The sequence below is a fragment of the Antechinus flavipes genome, chromosome 6 (assembly GCF_016432865.1).
Source record: "Antechinus flavipes isolate AdamAnt ecotype Samford, QLD, Australia chromosome 6, AdamAnt_v2, whole genome shotgun sequence".
Lineage (NCBI taxonomy): Eukaryota > Metazoa > Chordata > Mammalia > Dasyuromorphia > Dasyuridae > Antechinus > Antechinus flavipes.
In genome coordinates, this window is record NC_067403.1 from 210,560,456 (window position 1) to 210,578,264 (window position 17,809).

The window sequence follows — 17,809 nt, forward strand, 5'->3', positions numbered from 1 at the left end:
TTAAAGATTAAAATCTGCTTTGGGTAGTGTAGGCAGTTCTTCAAGCCTATGAAATATCAACTGTGTACAATGAAGCATTTTCAAGTTTTCATGTGTAATGGAATAACAAGTAGGACGCAGGCTTTGCCAACTTTTGTTTTTGCCTTACAGGAAGGGCTGCCCGGGCTAGATTCTTGGATGTACACGTGCAGCTCCCACTGAGTCCAGTGGGACCTTCCACATGAATCTGAGGAAAGAATTTGGCCTAAATTATGCTGATGAAGCAAATGGGCATTCTGAAGAGAACGAGATTACAAAAAAAGGAAATAAATGAAGGCTACTGTCCAACCAAATTCAACTGGGAACAAATTTCCCTCCTACCTGCCCCAAGGCAGTTATAAAAAAAGAATCAAACTAACCTTAATTACACAACAAATCCGGTAAAAAATGTAATCGACTAAAAAATTCCAAAATTGGCCTTTCTTAACCATCAAAAACATAAACAGTAGTGAATTAGGGCTCTGCATTCTTCCATAAAGAACTCTAGCCAACGAACGTGACATGAACAACACTTAAAAAGGAGCCCAATACACATACCGACAGGTGGACCTGCGGGCACAACACATTTCTTCTCCACTCGAGAAGTCGGAGGTGCAAGCTGGTTCTTCGCAAGACCTTCCTGTATCAGCTCCTGAACCCTGGACTCATTAATCTTGGGGAAAGGAAGTATGTGAACTCGCAAGTGAGAACCTTCTGTGGGGCGTGGAACTTTCTGGAATGCCATGTGAGGATTTGGATTTTCCTGCAAAAGAATAAATTTAAGAAAAAATACGTCAAGAAAAAGTACGAATATAAGAGGAATTTAGGGAACAAGTTGAAGGGGAAAATGAAGAGCAAGAACAAGGAAAAAAACTAAAAATGAAAAGTTAGCCTAGGGATAACAAGTAGGAACTTCTTTCAGGGCACTCTTTCATGACATAAATATTCATTGTGAAGCTCTTTCAAAGCAGGATCTACATCTTTATTCTTTGTCTACCCATAAGGTGCCTCATTACTGTCTTCTGCACACAGTGAAAGAAAAGATGAAAAAATGCTCTTTACTTGATTGCTGATTTCAATTTAGCAGTTTATAATAGCAACTCACAAGGACAGCACTCTGCAAGAACAAGGTTAGACCCAATATAATCAAATCCACGTCTGCTCCATCTACTGGCTGTGTCTTTCCGCTGGCTGCCCCTGAGGCTAGCATGCTCTACCTCCTCACTTCACCCCTGGCTTCCTTCAAGACTCTATGTTTCTTAGGTCCAAAGTTGATGGCGCGCTGCTTCCCTTAACAGAACGGGAGCTCCTTGAAGGCAGGGGCTTTCATTTTCTTTTTCTGTCTCAGGGCTTGGCGCAGTCTCTGGGACAAAGAGTGAGTGGGAAGGAATGCTTGTTGAATGACTGACCATCTTAAACCCAACACTGACTGAAACAGAATTCATGTTTGCCCAAGACCACCTCTCCCTTTGAATTTCTTTTTTTGCTTCGAAGGTTGTTCCATCTTTGTTCTAGATACTTACAGGCTCACAGCCTTGGAATCGTTCTGGATTCCTGCCTCTTCTCACACCAGCAGTCCCTCCTGACATTTCCACGGCTTATATTCAAGGTCAGGTCTTCATGCTCTATTCCCTGAACCACTGCAAGAGCCTCCAACAGTGGTCTCTTCCCTTTGCAACTCATTTTTTGTACGGCCGCCCCCTTCATGGCCGCACTGACAGGGTTCATGATGACGGGTTGTGGACACGGCAGGCCCAGCGGTTCATTTCCTGCCTGGTACAAGTGGCCCTGGCCCCACGCTCACCTCCTCGGGTCAGTCCCGGCCTCACTGCAGGCCTGTGGGGACAAAGGGAGGCGAGGTTTGGGCGGCGCTCTCACACGAGCTCCCTGAGCACAGGGGACGCCTTCCGCCTCTCGGTGCCTCTTGCTGCTGAGCCCGGACTGGGGGCAGACAGAGTGACTGACAGGGAGCGCACCGACCATGTCCTCCCCGTAACAGCTGGTCCCGGGGCAGTGCCTGGCCCACACAGCACAGGGAGAGAGATGTGTCGCGGGGGGCGGGGGAGGGGGTGCAGATGGAGCCGAGGAGGGCCCTCAGGAGCGGGGAGAGAATCCACACGTATTCATGGAAAACTTTCGAGTTGGGGAGTGATGGGTCAAAGCTGGGCTTCAGCAAAGTGACTCTGACAGGAGTGGGGGAGGAGGCCGGGGCGAGAACAACGACCCAGCTGAGATGGGGACCACGAAGGGTCCCCACTGACGGGAACCTCAGACTGCGCTGTGGGGTGTTCCAGACGGAAGGCTCACAGGGAAGGAGGAGGTAAAGCAAGTCTGATTTGGGGCCCCAAACAAGAGGAGAGTGGGAAATGACCAGGCGTGGAGGAGGGGAGAGAAGGCATAGGATAATTTGGGGGAGGGATTCAGAGCTGGAAATACTGATGGGAAAACACAAGATGGACACAATGTGCCCGGTGCCTTCCCCGGATTCAGAGCTCCCACCAGGAGCTCACCATCAGTGGGCCAGAAGGACCTCAGGGGCTCTTTACTGCAACTTCCTTATCACAGGGAGCAGGAAGTGAGGCCCAGAGAGACTCAGTGACTTGGGAGGCAGGATCTGAACCCAGGCCCTGTGACTCCACAGTCGGAATTCTTGCCGAATTTGCGCGGTGCAGGCGGGTGTCCTAGAATGAAGTCCAGAGAGGAATCTTGCTTGGTCCCAATTCATTCATTTGTGTTTAAGAAATGACAGGAAGACTCTCCCAAACCAATGCTCTTGTGATGTCATAGCCCTTGTGCTGCTGCCCTCTACTGGGAAGAAGAACGAACGACAACTTTCTGAGGGCGCTGCTGTCCTGGTGCCCCCACTCACCAACCAAGTGACATCGGGCTACAGAGGAGCCTCGGACCCGGGATCGAGTCATTCCTTGGAACCAGGAAGGTGCCCAGGCTTGGGCTTCCGCTACTTCACGTCCTCTTCCCCGGCAGGAATCACAGTCGGCGTTCACGTTGCGAGGATGGGAGACAGACTTGGGGGGGCCCTCGGCCCTCTGACTTACAAGGCAGTGCCCTTGCTCTCCGGGCGCCCTGTGGAGGTGCCTTCATGTCTCTCCTCTGTATCTTCTTTTGCTGCGTTCCTTCCACGGCCTCCATTCTGGGGACGCCCAGGCCCACCACCCGCCATGCTCCTCCTGGCTCTATTCCTTCCCCTTCAGCTCCCTTTCAGGCAGCACTTTCCCTCTAATGAGGGAAATGTAAGCTCCTACAGCCAGGTCTTGCCTTTCCTTTTGCTTGTAGAAGTATTCCCAGGACTTAGCCTGACACAAAATAAGTGCTTAATAGAGGCTTGTTTTTGACTATATAAGCTGCCTTCACAAATTACAAGAATTAAATGAGACAATACATGTGAAAACTATTCTAAATCTTCCTAAATTGGGAAGCCTAATTGTGTAGTGGTGGTAGTATCATCAGCCTACAAATTTGGCTGATTTTTATTTTTCATTAAGAAAAAAAATTTCTTACACAGAAAAGAAGGGAACTTAATTTCTTCCTTAAATCAGAAAGGAATTTAAATACAAAGAAACAACAAAAAAGTTTAGACAGCTTGAGAAATTTTGGCAAAGAGTCCTCCAAAAGGACCAGACTAAATTGCTTGAGAAAGCTGCTGTTCCAATATCTTTATTCTTTCACTCATAATCCTGACCTGTCAAAAAGGCTTACAAACTCCTTTGGGTGCTCCAGAAGTAGCTTTGAGAGCAAGGCAGTGATGGGGAGGAAGATGGGCTTCCCTCTACTTCACTCCACAGTCACAAAAGGCATTTATTCTTAAGAATGGAAACAGATGGATTTTGGGAAGCAGACTAAGTGAGAGGGTGTCCGCAGACCTATGGCTGAAGATAAAGAATTACAAAAAACTCCAACCAAAAAAACCCAATTGGAAATTCATAAGAGACAAACACACGAATAGCTGGCACAGTAAGAACCAATGTACTCATTAAGCTCAGACACTGGTGCTGGCCCCGACCGAGGGGCAGCACAATATGAGGGGCGTGCTAGAAGCTACCAAGCTCCTTAAAGAAGAGTATTTTAAAGGTAACAACAAGTTAGGAGAGCCTTATGGAGCTGACCTCACAGACAGTTCCAAGGCCCACTGGTGAAGGGGCCAGCCCCCTCTCCTATATCTAACCCTCGGGATACAACTTGGGCAACTCCCTTCCTTCCCAAAGGAGCTCTGTGCTTCAGTGAGAAGAAGAATGAGGGCACGCTCCCTTCCCGCTTATAAGCAAAGCTGTTCGAGGCACTAAGGCCATCAAGGACCTAAACAGTTGCTGTCTAATGCTCAACGGTTCTGTCCAACATCCCTCAGGGCTGACTCACGGGGGCCAGGTTGGAGGGAAGGGATCCAGCTGAGTGACTCAGGCAGGACAAGAGGAGAGCTGCAGAGTTCTCTAAGTCTACAGGAAGCATTTGATACCGAGCACATGGCACCAAAGGGACAGCCAGGGCCATGGCTTTTGTTTCCTAAATATTTATAGAGTTCTCTGCAGAGCCTTTGCTGGTTGTCGGGTATAGATATAAAGATATACCAGACCCAGGGACCCTGGTCTCCGCACTGCTCCTCAAACATGATACCCCATTTCCAGACTCAGGGCATTTTCGCTGGCTGTCCTTCCGGCCTGGGACTCTGCTCCTTGGCTTCCTGCAAGTCTCAGCTAACATCCCATATTCTCCAGTTTTCCTTAAAAGTAGTTCTTCTCTCTGAGAATATATATTGGTTGTACATAATTGTTTGCAGGTTATTTAGGACCGTGAGCTACTTGCAGCAGAGAGATTTTTCTGGTTTTTATTTTTATATTTCCAATTATGAGCACAGTATTTAGCAATGTTATTGTCTGACTGAGCTTCTTTAGGAATTAGGTGAGATGATGAAGATTCAAGTTTACCTTGTTGATGGCCATGATGGGGGGCGGTGATATTCCTGGAGTTTGGAGACTCAGAGGTACAGGAGGAAAGATGGTAATCTGACTTGTCTGGGCCACATGAACCTTATCCCTCTCAGACATTTGGCCAGATAGGTTTCCTACGTGCGTGCCTCACAACCAGTGTGCTCTAAGTTTTTACACCTCTTTCCATTAGCATTTTGTGTGTTTGTAGAACATTTTGTGTTGGAATCTTTACAAACTGTTAAGTCATTAGAGTTGATAGAGACAATAATTATCTAATTTAGCATGGTTCAGTATGATTGATCTGATCCTACAAGAAGATGTTATGGGCCAGAAGAAACAAGGTACTAAATGGAACTGAGAAACAATGCTTGTGTTCATACCTTTACTCATTGGAGTTCACACGTTTGAGAGATTTCAGGGTTTAGTATGAGATATCCAAATTCATACCTCCCTTGAAGCTCTCAGGGCCAGAGAACACTATGGAAGAAAACCCATAATCCCACTCTCTCAGATCATATATAAGAAACAGAGGCTCTCGGAGAGAGTTCAGTGGAATTAGATTGGAGAGGAGCACTCTGGGACAGACACAGAGCACTCTGGGAGATTGAGAGCCAGAAGCCCTCTCTTGGAGACAAGACAGATTCACCTTTGTGCTGGCTGGAGGCTGAAGAAAGCAGAGGCAGAAGCAAAAGCCAAAGCTGCAAGAGCTCTTGGAACCAAGCAGAGAGATAGGCCTCTGAGCTAACTGGGCTATTTTGGAGGAAGCAATAAAAGATTTGAACTTTTATCAGCTGGCTGTATTTGGAGTGATTATTGATCTTAATTGAAAGTAAGGCGCCTCCAGAAAACCTCCCCAAGAAACCTGTTCTCCCAGAGAGAACCATTATTATATTTTAAAGAAGAAGAACACCACAATTTTGTCCCAAGTTTATAAGTGAAGCATTTTGTAGTTATTCTTCCTACACCATCTTCATAAATGCCTTTGCTTTAGGCTAGGTGATACAGTGGATAAGAGAGCTGGGACTATTGTCAGGAAGATCTGAGTTGAAACCCAGCCTCAGCTACTTAAGCTATGTAACTCTGAAGAAGTATCTTAGTTGTTTGCTCAGTTTCCTCAAAAATAAAATGGGAAAAACATAGCACCTATCTCACAGGGTCATTGTGAGGATCAAATAAGATATTTTTGTAAAGTGCTTACTACAGTGCTTGGTACAAATTAATACATCTAGTTATTAATAATATCAACAAAAACAACAACAAGAAGAGTTATTGACTGTCTACTGACTGCCAAAGATAAACTCACCGCATATATAGTTTTAGGAGTATGTTACCAGAGTAGCCTGTGGTAATGCAATTGAGTCCTCCAAGGCCTATCAGTGAGAGTGACAATGCACTCTCCAGCAGAGAATGCTGGGGTTTTTCTTTCTCTCCAGAGAGCACACTACATTCATAAGACACAATTTTGAGTCTCTTGGAAATTATGTTCATCCTTGTATCCCAGTTTGCTAACTTTCTTAAACTGTGGCAAGAACCAAATATAATATTCTAGGTATAATAGTACTAGTACATAGTATAGCATGACTTTAGTAATATGATAGCTTTATATTTTGCTTTACCGTTTCCTTGTAACAGCCTTGTGAAGTAGCCAATTATTAACCCCTCATTTGAGGAAGCTAAAGTTGTATCACAGTTCCACAATATTTAGAGTTGGTAGTCACTTTAGAAATTATTTGTTCCAATTCTTCCATTGCATAAAGTAATTGAGGCCCAGAAAATGAAATGACTTGTCCAAGACCACAGCAAATAAGCAGCAATCAAGGTTTGAACACAGGTTCTCTGCATTCAAACTAATGTCCCTTTCACTACGTCCCACAGCTGACTCTCAGAAAGGTTAAAGGATTTATCTGTGGTCCTAGGACTAGAGGACCAGATCTCTAGTCTCTCAATCCAGAATGAGTTCTAAGATACCAGACTTTCTTTATTCTGGACACCATGCTTCCATTTCTGGTTCATTCATTCTTCTTCCCAGTTCTACTACTATAATGCCTCATCATTGTGTGAATGTGAACCTGAGTTCTCAAAGGTCATGGCAGTGCTGTATAATGTCAGACAGGATAAAACTATAACGCTTCAAATGGGCCTGACCATGGATTATATGTCTGGCATGCAAGGATGAAGCTAGCTAAGCTCAGAGATTTTTTTTACCAGAAGGTTTGTCATAAGCCACTTATGTTTTCTTCAACTATAAAAACCTATGAAGGCCATAAAGGAAAGAGAGAGGGACTGAGATCTGCACTAGTGAGGAAAATCCACTTTGATGAAATCACTAATACTAGTCAAGTAAATATATAATCAGACTACATTTACTTTTTTTGAGGGGGCTGGTACTTCCCAATGATGATTCACATTGAGCTTAAAATCAATTAAAACCTTCCCCTAAGACTTACAGACAGGAACTTGTTTCTCTCTAAATCTTCCTCATGTTAATACTTGGGCAGTTGTACAACAGAAAAACATCACAGCACACCCGTGGGACCTGAGAAGGAGGAAGGCTGAGAAGGGTTAGAGAGGGACTTTGTAGTTAGCTACAAGTGAATGTGTAAACCAACAGGGTAATATATGAAGTTTATGGTTTGAGAGCAATGGTGGGTTCATGTAGAGATGGTATAGTGGAGTTCAAATGCTGTTCCATGTACTCACTAACTATAATGACTTTTCTCTGTGTTTCCCCAGCTGGAAAATACCTATGATTAAAAGGCCTGCCTCCTGGGGTTGCTATGAGGAACAAAGGAGATGACACATTTAAAGCAGGGGTTTAGTGTTACCTAGACAATGATAATGAAGATGATGTAGAGAAAGAATTGACAATAAAACTAAAAAAGTAAATCTGCTGAGATCCTCAAATTCCAAACTATGGAGTTGTACTTTGTTTTTTGGTCATGTAGGTCCATGAAAGCATTGTGAATGGCAGAAGGTGAGCAATGCATTATGATGCTCCTCACTGTGAAGAGAGGAGAGAGGAGAGGCAAAGCAAATAGCAATAAAAGAAGGCACTGGTAGATCTGGCAAAGAGAAAACTTGTCAATGGTCAATCAATGGGTGATAGCAAGAGAGGAGTCAAAGACAGTGCCAAAATTTTGCGACAAAACAGGATTACCATAAGTAGAAATCAAAAGGATTTAGAAAGGAAAATAATGGTTTTTTTGGATACATTTAAAATGTTTTACTCAAGTGAAAGGACTACAAAGGAGCTGGATAATAGAGTATGGGCAAAAAGTCAGAGCCAGCAGCTCAGATCTGAGGGTCATCTGGCAAAGGCTATCATTAAAGCACAGGGAGGCACTGAAGGAGATGTCCATGAGAAGGTAATTAGAGGAAAGGGTTGAGCAGGGGCTAGATTCCCTTAAGTGGCTGGAAGAAGGAAAAGGAACAAGAAGGAAGTCAAAGCTAGCAGGAAACTGTTCAAGGCTTTTTAACAAAGCTAAAGAAAGAGGGCAGAAGGAAGGTGTGGCTCTCAGTGTAAAAGGCTGCAGAGATCAGGAGGATGAAAGCCTAGAAAAAGCCACTGGCTTTGAAGATCATATCTAGGAGTTTCTATGATCCTTATGTTTCTCAAAGCTGTTGTTTGATATGGGCTAGTACTGTGGCCTTACCACAAACTGCTTATATCTCCATATGAAACAATAAAATAATCTCCAACCTTCTGTGAAGAGATCCATTTCCACAAAGCCTTTTTATGACAACAACAGATTTAAGATTTACAAAGTGCTTTATCTTATTTGAGTTTCAAAACAACCTTGTGTTCTTATTCCCCTCCCCCCATGCCCATTTTTTTTTAAAGGAGGACACTGAGGCTGAGAGGGGTTGAGTGGCTTGCCTGCGCTCTTACAGCGGGCAGGTGCCTGAGGCCTTTAGCTCCAAGTCCACCATCCCATCCCCACTAGGCTGCCTAGTTCCGTGGGCCTAAGTTTGCATGTGCCTGCTGATGGTGGTTTTTAGTAGAAGTGGGGACCTCCTGGCAAGGCTTCCAGACTGACTGTCACTCTCCCCGCGAAGACCTCGGGAGTGATGTGATCAGTAGAGGCCACGGCGCAGATGTGGCTGCCCGAACTGCAGGCATCCTGCCCTTCCTGCCCTCTCACCACCACTTTCTGGCTGAATCCGTTTTGTGTTACTGGAGGAGAGGCCTAGCTATGGAACTAAAATGACATCCTCCTTGAAAATGCCACAGAGAACAGGTCAATGACGAAGAGCCTAGCCTGCCAATAAACCCTGATCCAAGACAGCAGCCAGGCCTGAGGACCTCCCTCCGCCCCCAGCCTCAGGGAGCCACTGTTCTACCTCTCAGCACCAGGGAGACTCCCCGAAGAGCACATGGTACTTAGGGAAGACTCGCTGGGGAGGGGGCTGACTGCATCTTAGACCTTGAAAAACCTTGGCATATCCCATAGGAAAGGACATAATCGCATGTTTTGGTCAAATTCATCACATTCAAAACAGAATTTATTTTCCTCGAACCTTATCAGCTTTAAACTTCCATATTTCTATTGCTGTCACCACAACTTTCAGGAACCAAGGTTGCAACCTTGGGAGCATTTTTAATTCATAAATTCTCCCTCAATCCTCATATCTAACCAGTTGCCAAACACTGTTAATTCTGTTTCTCTCTATCCTGCCTCTCTTCCCTTCTATCTCCTAACATGACTTCACTATCTCCTCTCTGGACTGCAGAAACAGCCTCCTAACTGGCCACCCTGTCTCCAGACTCTTCCCTCTACATTTCTTTCTTTCCTCCTTTTATTTGCATAGCAGCTAAACAGATATTCCTAAATTGTAGACTGGACTACAACATCGCCCCACTCAAAAAACCTGTCACTGGTTCCCTGCCTTGGGGTACAGCTCGGCTTTTAACTCCCTGCCTTGCCCCATCTCTCCGTCTCCATTTGTCTTTCCTGCCTTGTTTGATAGGACTGAGCTTGGGGCACTGTTCTCTCCAAGCTGCCTGGCTCCTTGTGGTTCCTCCAACATGACCTCTTCTCTCTTGCCCATGTCTCTGACAAGTGGAATGCACGCCCTCCTCACTGCTACCACACAAAATCTTTAGCTTACCTCAAGGCACAGGAACTAATTAATAGAGGATCTAGAAAGTCCTTAGCAAGTCGGGGAGACTTGATGAGGACTTTCTAGATCCTCTATTAATTAGTTAGTACTCTCTGCCTCATGAAGTTACTTGGTATTACTTTGCATGAATTTTGTAAATATAATTCTTTTGCCTCCTCAGTAGAGTGTAACCTTCTTGAAGAGAGGGATGATTGTTTTTGTCTTGGTACCCCTAGCACTTAGCACAGTACCTTGGGCACAGGAGGGACTTAATAAGTAATTGTTAAATTCAATTTCCGATTTGACCGCATGTTTTTTGAATCCTTAGCTGTTGCATGGTACAAAGGAAAAGATGCTAGATGTGTAGTCAGGGCACCTGGGCCCAAGTTCCACATCTGACACATGCTACCTGTGAGGTTTGGGCAGCTATAAGATAAGGGTCAGTTCAATAAATATCAAGTGTCCCTAATGTGCCAGGGATGAGCTTACAATCTAATTGGAGAGACAAAATGGAAACTTTTAAGGATGCTTCCAATTCAAAAGCAATGGTATGATATTCTAACTGAAAATCTATCTCTTTCACATATGTGTGTGTGTATCTACTTGTGTCAATGAATAACCCAGTTGTTTATATGCTGTCTCTTTCATTAAAATATAAGCTCTAGGAAAGTTGGGACTTTCGTTGCTATTGGTGGTTTGTTTTTACTTTGTTCATATCCCCAGCAATTCTTAGCACAGTATCAGTCAGACACACAGTAAACATTTAATAAATGCCTTTTGACTGACCAACTGACTGCTCCTATTCTCCCTTAAGTGGAAACTCAGGCTGGAAACTATTTTATTTAGTTCAGGATCTTTATCTTGTACATTTTAAAAATTCTCACATGGTACTACATATAGCAAGTTTTCAACAAATATTTAATGAATGAATGGACCAGAATGGACATTTACTACCAGAGAATAGAAAGAATAGAGAAGGTTTACCTCTATATGGGAAATGGTCATTTTTCTCTCCCAAAGGGAGGATCTGTGTTAAGCAACATTTTCCAGGTTGAAGATAGTCCCTAATCTTATCACATGGCCCACACTCTAAAAATAATATATACAAAATTCTCATACTACTGTCTAGATACTCACCTACAGCTAGCATAACATAGTAGTAGTGATTTTTAAAATTTAGGGTGATTTGGGAATTGAGCTGTAATTGAATTCTAGTTACAGCAAATGATTATGAAAGAAAAAATTTAATTAGTTTAGAAATTTAGTTTAAAAATTTTTGTAGTAGATACTACAAAACTGTCAAATGTCAGATGCCATCTAGAAGGCATACAAATAAACAATTAATAAAAAACATATTTCCAAAGGCCTCCTCAGCATGTCCATTTGGATGCCCCTACTGGCACTGCAAATTAAACATCTTCAAAAATAAAATTATCTCCCTCTTTTCTTCCTTTTCACTAGGTCTAAAGTTGCTTTTCCTTCTGATTTATTTTTGTAGTCAGTGGATTATCATTCACTGAGTTTCTAATGTTATAAGTATCATTGCTATATTTCTCTGGTTTCACTTTCTCATCTCCCAAACTCAATTCTCTGCCAAGATTCTATCTCCATTGCATTACTGGACTCCAGCTCTTCTTTCTCAATTGTTATCTTGTTACATTATTTATCTGAATTATTGGAATAGCCTTGAGTCCATCTTCCCTCCTCAAGATGACTCTGATATGAATCTTCCTTGGACAAAGAACTGACCATGGCATTCCTCTACTCAGAAGCTGTCCCTTTCTATTGTCTTCTGCACGTAGTTGATACTCTTTAGCCTGGCATTTGAGCAAGGCATTCTACATCATGTGTGACCACATCTTCCTGGTCCTGTCTCTAATTCCTCTTCATATTCATTACAATCCAGCCAAATTGCAGCATTTGCTGTTTTCTGTTGTTTTGACTTATATCATGATTTCCTGGTCTAGAACAGAATCTCTCTTCTGACTCTCCTTGTTGGAATCTTACCTCTCTTTCCTGACCCAACTAAAATGCCACCTCTTCCATGGACTTGTGAATCCCCTACCCCAAAAGCTGGAACTAAGTTTTCCTTTCGACTTTACTCTGCCATCTTTTCCTCTCTGACTTTAAAGGGCACTTTATACCTCTATTATAAACTTGCCATGTGTTCAGCACTTTCCAGCGTACCTGATAAAATGGACGATTTTTATTAAGACAAATTAAAAAGGTATCCTACGAACAAAACAAAGCCAGCCAAGGGAAACATTAAAAAAAAATCTTTGTAGCAAGTTTCTTTAATAAAGATCTCCTTTCCAAGATATATGAGGAAGTGATTCAAAATTAGAATAAGAGCTATTCTCCAATTGATAGTCAAAAGAATATCAGCATGCAATTTTTAGAGGAAGAAATCCAATCTCTCAATATCCATATATAAAAATGTTCCAAGTCACTAATAATTAGAGAAATGCAAATTCAAACATCTCTCAGGCTGCACCTTACACTGATCAAAGTGACAACCCTCCCCTCCAAACAAAGAACCCCAACTCCCTTTCTACCTCCACCCATGCCCAAGATAGGAAATTAACAGTTTGAGGAGCTTAGGGAAAATCTGACACATTAATCACTGCTGGTGGAGCTGTGAACTAAAACAGCTTTTCTGGAAAGCAATATGGAACTCTGCCCTAAATATTACTAAATTGTGCATATCCTTTGACCCAATAATATCACTATTAGGCCTAGATGGGCAACAAAGAAAGAAGAAAAAGACATAAATGTACAAATATATTTATAGTAATTCTTTTTGTAGAAGGAAAGAACTGGAAATAAAAAGATTTTGTTTGGAGGGCTCATTAAACCCGGAACTGAATTGAATGAACTCCAAACACCAACTGGGGAATGGCTAAACAAATCATGATATATGAATATAATGAAACATTCATATGAATCAAACTCACTCTGACCAGCAGAACTTCCCAACTGGCTGATAGTGACTGAGTAAAAGGCAATGTACTGTTCCTTTCAATAAGGGGCAAGACAACAGATCTATTGTAATGATTCAAACCCAAGTAGAGATTTGCAGAATTTAAGACAAGAACACAATGATCAGACTTTGTCCTTAATCACAATACTGGAGCACTGAAAGCCTATAGGTTCTCAGCCTAAGACTTCTCTGAGATCCTAGAATATTATGATAGTATCTCAAGAAAGCAGTGAAGAGCCCAAGAGAACAAAAGCTCTATTTTTTTTTTCTTTGTATTCCCAGTGCCTACCATTATGCCTAACACGTAGTAAAACTTTTCTGAATGGAATTTTAAAAGAAAAAAAAAAGCAGCCTAAGAGCAGCATTTTCCATTTACTTCATAATAGAAACCGAAGGCATAAATGTCAGTAGTATAAATTCAATTTGTCTGGCATTTAAGTTAACTTCCTTGAAAAATGTAATAAGAATAGAATTTTCCACCTAATATATTAACAGTCCTGCCTTATGTATTAAACATCTACTTGGTATTTTGTTGTTGTTGTTATTGTTGTAGGATGAAAGAAGGCTAAAGATCACATGTTATTTATATAAGACAGCCCAAATTCTGCCATTTTCCCCTTCTTTACATTTTGAATCAGTCAGACTTAAATTACATAAACTACAGAATGAAAATGTTCAGTTCCAGATGTGAAACAAATTAGGATGGAATTCTAAAGTGAATAGAATTAAGAAAAAGCATTATGGTTTTCCCAAATAGAACACATGAAGTTGATTACCTGCATTCTGAGCTACAGCTTATTCAAATCCCTTACATAGGTAAGGGATTTGCTAATTTAGTGTATGATCCAATCTAAGTCACTTTATCATTATCTTTTGTACTTTCCATCCAAGAAGTACTGTGTTTAATTCAGAGACCCTTGGAGTGTCACTGCTCCTAGATTCTTTCAGTGAGGACTTTTCCTCTAGCAAGGGCTCATTAAACCCAGAACTGAACTGAATGAACTCCAAACAGTCATCTGATTCAGTCACCTTTTTTTAAGAGACATATTTCTCCATATTATCACGGTCAGAATTTCTAAAATGAAAAACAACATAGCAAGTTATTAAACATTTATTAAATATTAAGGGCTTAGGGGAAAAGGTAATAAATTCTGTTTTGGACATGATGAATTTAAGCTGTTTGTTGCTTATCTAGTTTGAGATGTCTAAACGGCAGTTTTTTTTTTTTAATTTAATTTTATTTAATAATAACTTTGTATTGACAGAATCCATGCCAGGATAATTTTTACACAGCATTATCCCTTGCAATCACTTATGTTTCGTTTTTTCCCCTCCCTCCCTTCCCCCCCCCAAGATGGCAAGCAGTCCTATATATGTTAAATATGTTGCAGTATATCCTAGATACAATACACATTTGCAGAACTGAACAGTTCTCCCGCTGCACAGGGAGAATTGGATTCAGAAGGTAAAAATAACTCAGGAAGAAAATCAAAAATCAAATAGTTCACATTCATTTCCCAGTATTCCTTCTTTGGGTGTAGCTGTTTCTGTCCATCATTTATCCAATGAAACTCAGTTAAGTCTCTTTGTCAGAGAAATCCACTTCCATCAGAATACATCCTCATACAATATCGTTGTCGAAGTGTATAATGATCTCCTGGTTCTGTTCATCTCACTTAGCATCAGTCCATGTAGGTCTCTCCAAGCCTCTCTGTATTCATCCTGCTGGTCATTCCTTACAGAGCAATAATATTTCATAACATTCATATACCACAATTTACCCAGCCATTCTCCAATTGATGGGCATCCATTCATTTTCCAGTTTCTAGTCACTACAAACAGAGTTGCCACAAACATTTTGGCACATACAGATCCCTTTCCCTTTTTTAGTATCTCTTTGGGATATAAGCCCAATAGAAACACTGCTGGATCAAAGGGTATGCACAGTCTGATAACTTTTTGGGCATAATTCCAGATTGCTCTCCAGAATGGCTGGATTCGTTCACAACTCCACCAACAATGCATCAGTTAAACGGCAGTTTTAGGAAACTGGAGGTCAGAAAAGCAATTGGGACAGGAAAGGCATCAACATAAAGCTGTTAATTAATCCCCAAGTGAAGTAGTATAGGAGAGAGAGGAGGGACCAGGACAAAACTCTGAGGAACATGGTAGGGAGAGGGCACAATATGGACAGGGAACTGAATGGAAAGAGGAGTAAATTGAGGCAGAAGCCCCAGACGACCAGGCTTCTATTATAGAGTTCTCCTTTCGGGATTGCAGTGTTTTCTGTAAAATTCATGTGTGTGTTTTGGAGGTGGGATGGGGGAGAGTATTGGACTGGACATGTAGGATTCTTTCCTGCTCTAATGCTGTGACTCCAAAGCCTCTGCTCCCCTGTGTTAATGAAAAGCAGGAAGTCTTCCATATAACAAATCTCTCTTTCTCTTTGTTCAATTTAAGTTAATCTCTTCTATATGTTTGCTTTATGGAGAGTGACAATGGTCAGGCTTTCTCTAGAAGACAATTAATGAATCGATGTGCTCTAATCTTCTTTAGCCCAGGGGCTCCTAATTTGTTTTGTGTCATGGATCCCTTGGTGGTCTGATGTTGAAACTGTGGATACCTCCTAAGAGAAGAGTTTTTAAATGCATGAAATAAAATCCATTGGATTATAAAGAAAATAATTATATTGAATATTTATTAATATAGACATAAAAAGTCAAGTAGATCCTAGGATAAAAACCTTCCTTTAACATTTCCTCAAAGGCAAGGAACAAAGTGAGATAAAAGGAGGTGAATGGCATTGCACTTTTTCTGAAGGCTTAAATTTATTTCTTCTGGGTCAAAAAACTGTTAAGGAAAATTCCACTTTCAGCCCCAACTCCTGTCTTCACTGATTTGCCTGCCTTACTCCTTAACTTTGCCCTTGTCTTTTGTCTCATCAGAATTAAAGGAAGACAATCATCATTTCAATAGGTGACCTTCCCTTAGTTAAATACTTGTTTTAATTTCCAATCTTTATTTTTATCTGAGGCTATCATCTTTCACAATTCATAAACATTTACCAAAAAGTAAAAACAAACAAAATAACACCACCTAAACTTCCTGAAATCTTTTTTAAAAAAATGCTATGCTTGCTCCCTATGATGGTTTTGTTTTGTTTTTGATATAGGAAATGAAAAACTGTTAAGTATAACAATTCACTGAATATAGTCATTCTATAATGAATGCCAACTATATTCAATAATCACAATTACAAATTTTCTTCTAGTAGGATTTTAAAAAGTTTTACAGCAAAGGGAAAAATCAGAAGTTTATCTTGTTATTGTTGGTTATTCTTGGAAGTCAGAAAACCATGTAAGAAAAAAAATAAAATAACTAGAGTGTGGTCAAAAAAGATATCCTCTTATGAATTTACTGAGAAACATATTCAAGATATTACTAATCCAATATAATTGATATTTTAAAAAATTAATCCTTGGGGATAAGAAAATATTGCTTCTTTGTTGAAAGAACTAATAATATACATACAGCAGACAACTAAGAGTCCCTCTGAGCCAAATACAGCCAATGTAAAAAAAAAATGAAATTAATCTTTTATAACAAAGCTTCTTAAATTGTTGGTCATGACCCTATATAGGGTTGCATAACAGAATATGAGGACTATGAAATTATGATTTATTATCAGTAAATATTTGACACATCTTAATATCAATGACTTCATCCAATTTAGCTTGACAACTATAATAAGATTTCAAGCCAATAAGAGGAGACCTCTAATAATGCTTTCAATTACTCCTACGTGCTCAAAAATTGAGCTGGGGGAATGCATATGGGGGATGTATGAGTTGTAATAGCAATACAAAAAGGAAAAAGTGATTAGAAAAATATTAAAATATAGCACTATATGTGAAAGGGGTAGTATTAATATTATTGGGTTAATGTAAACTTAAACAAGCATCACATAATATAAACTCAGAAGAACAATTTGGAACTAAGCCCAAAGGGCCATAAAACTGTTCATATCTTTTAGCCTACCTAGCAATATCATTTTATAATTCTTATTGCTTTTTAAAACCATTCAGGAATGTCCTGCTATGGTTCCATTCTTTCTTGGAAGAAGGAAATTCAATTAAAGATCTTGAACACACTCAGATAAACCAAGAAGAAATTTGGCTTCCTGATCATTAAAACAAGTCCAGACATTTATGACTAAATTTTATGAGGGATAGGAAAATGAATTTGCACTTAATGACATGGAAGAAGCCCCTGTGAGTTTCCATGCTTTACCATCAGAAAAATATTTGATGAGCACTACCTTGATTTCCAATTCTTTGACACCAAAAGAGCTGCTATAAATATTTTTGTACTTATAGGTGCTTTTCCTTTTTTTTTTTTTTTTTTTTTTGATCTAGAGCTAGGATAGACCTAGTAATGGTATTGTTAAGTAGTCAAAAGATGAACAGAATGGTTGGATCAGTTCACTACTCTACCAACAATTCATTAGTATATCTATTTTCCTTCCAACATTTGTCATTTCTGATAAATGTGAGGTGGTACCTCAGAGTTGTTTTAATTTGAATTTCTCTAATCAATAGTGATTTAGGGTATAGATAGATAGATAGCTTTGAGTTCTTTTCCTGAAACTATTTATATTCTTTGACCAATTATCAATCAGGGAATGGTTCTTATTTTTATAAATCTGAATCAGTTCTATATTTCGTATTTATTTGAGAAATGAGATTTTATCAGAGAATCTTACTGTAAA

General features: G+C 40.6%; 1 protein-coding gene across 4 annotated transcripts in view; it reads right to left on the minus strand.

The window, feature by feature from the left end:
* The window catches only part of SBF2 (SET binding factor 2), a 464,636-nt gene that overhangs the window by 186,252 nt on the left and 260,575 nt on the right, over positions 1 to 17,809 (minus strand). For all 4 annotated transcript variants that reach the window (XM_051964776.1, XM_051964778.1, XM_051964777.1 and 1 more), the window contains one exon: positions 577 to 781. In XM_051964776.1, coding sequence (XP_051820736.1) covers positions 577 to 781 — 205 coding nt within the window. The remainder of the gene's footprint in view (positions 1 to 576; positions 782 to 17,809) is intronic.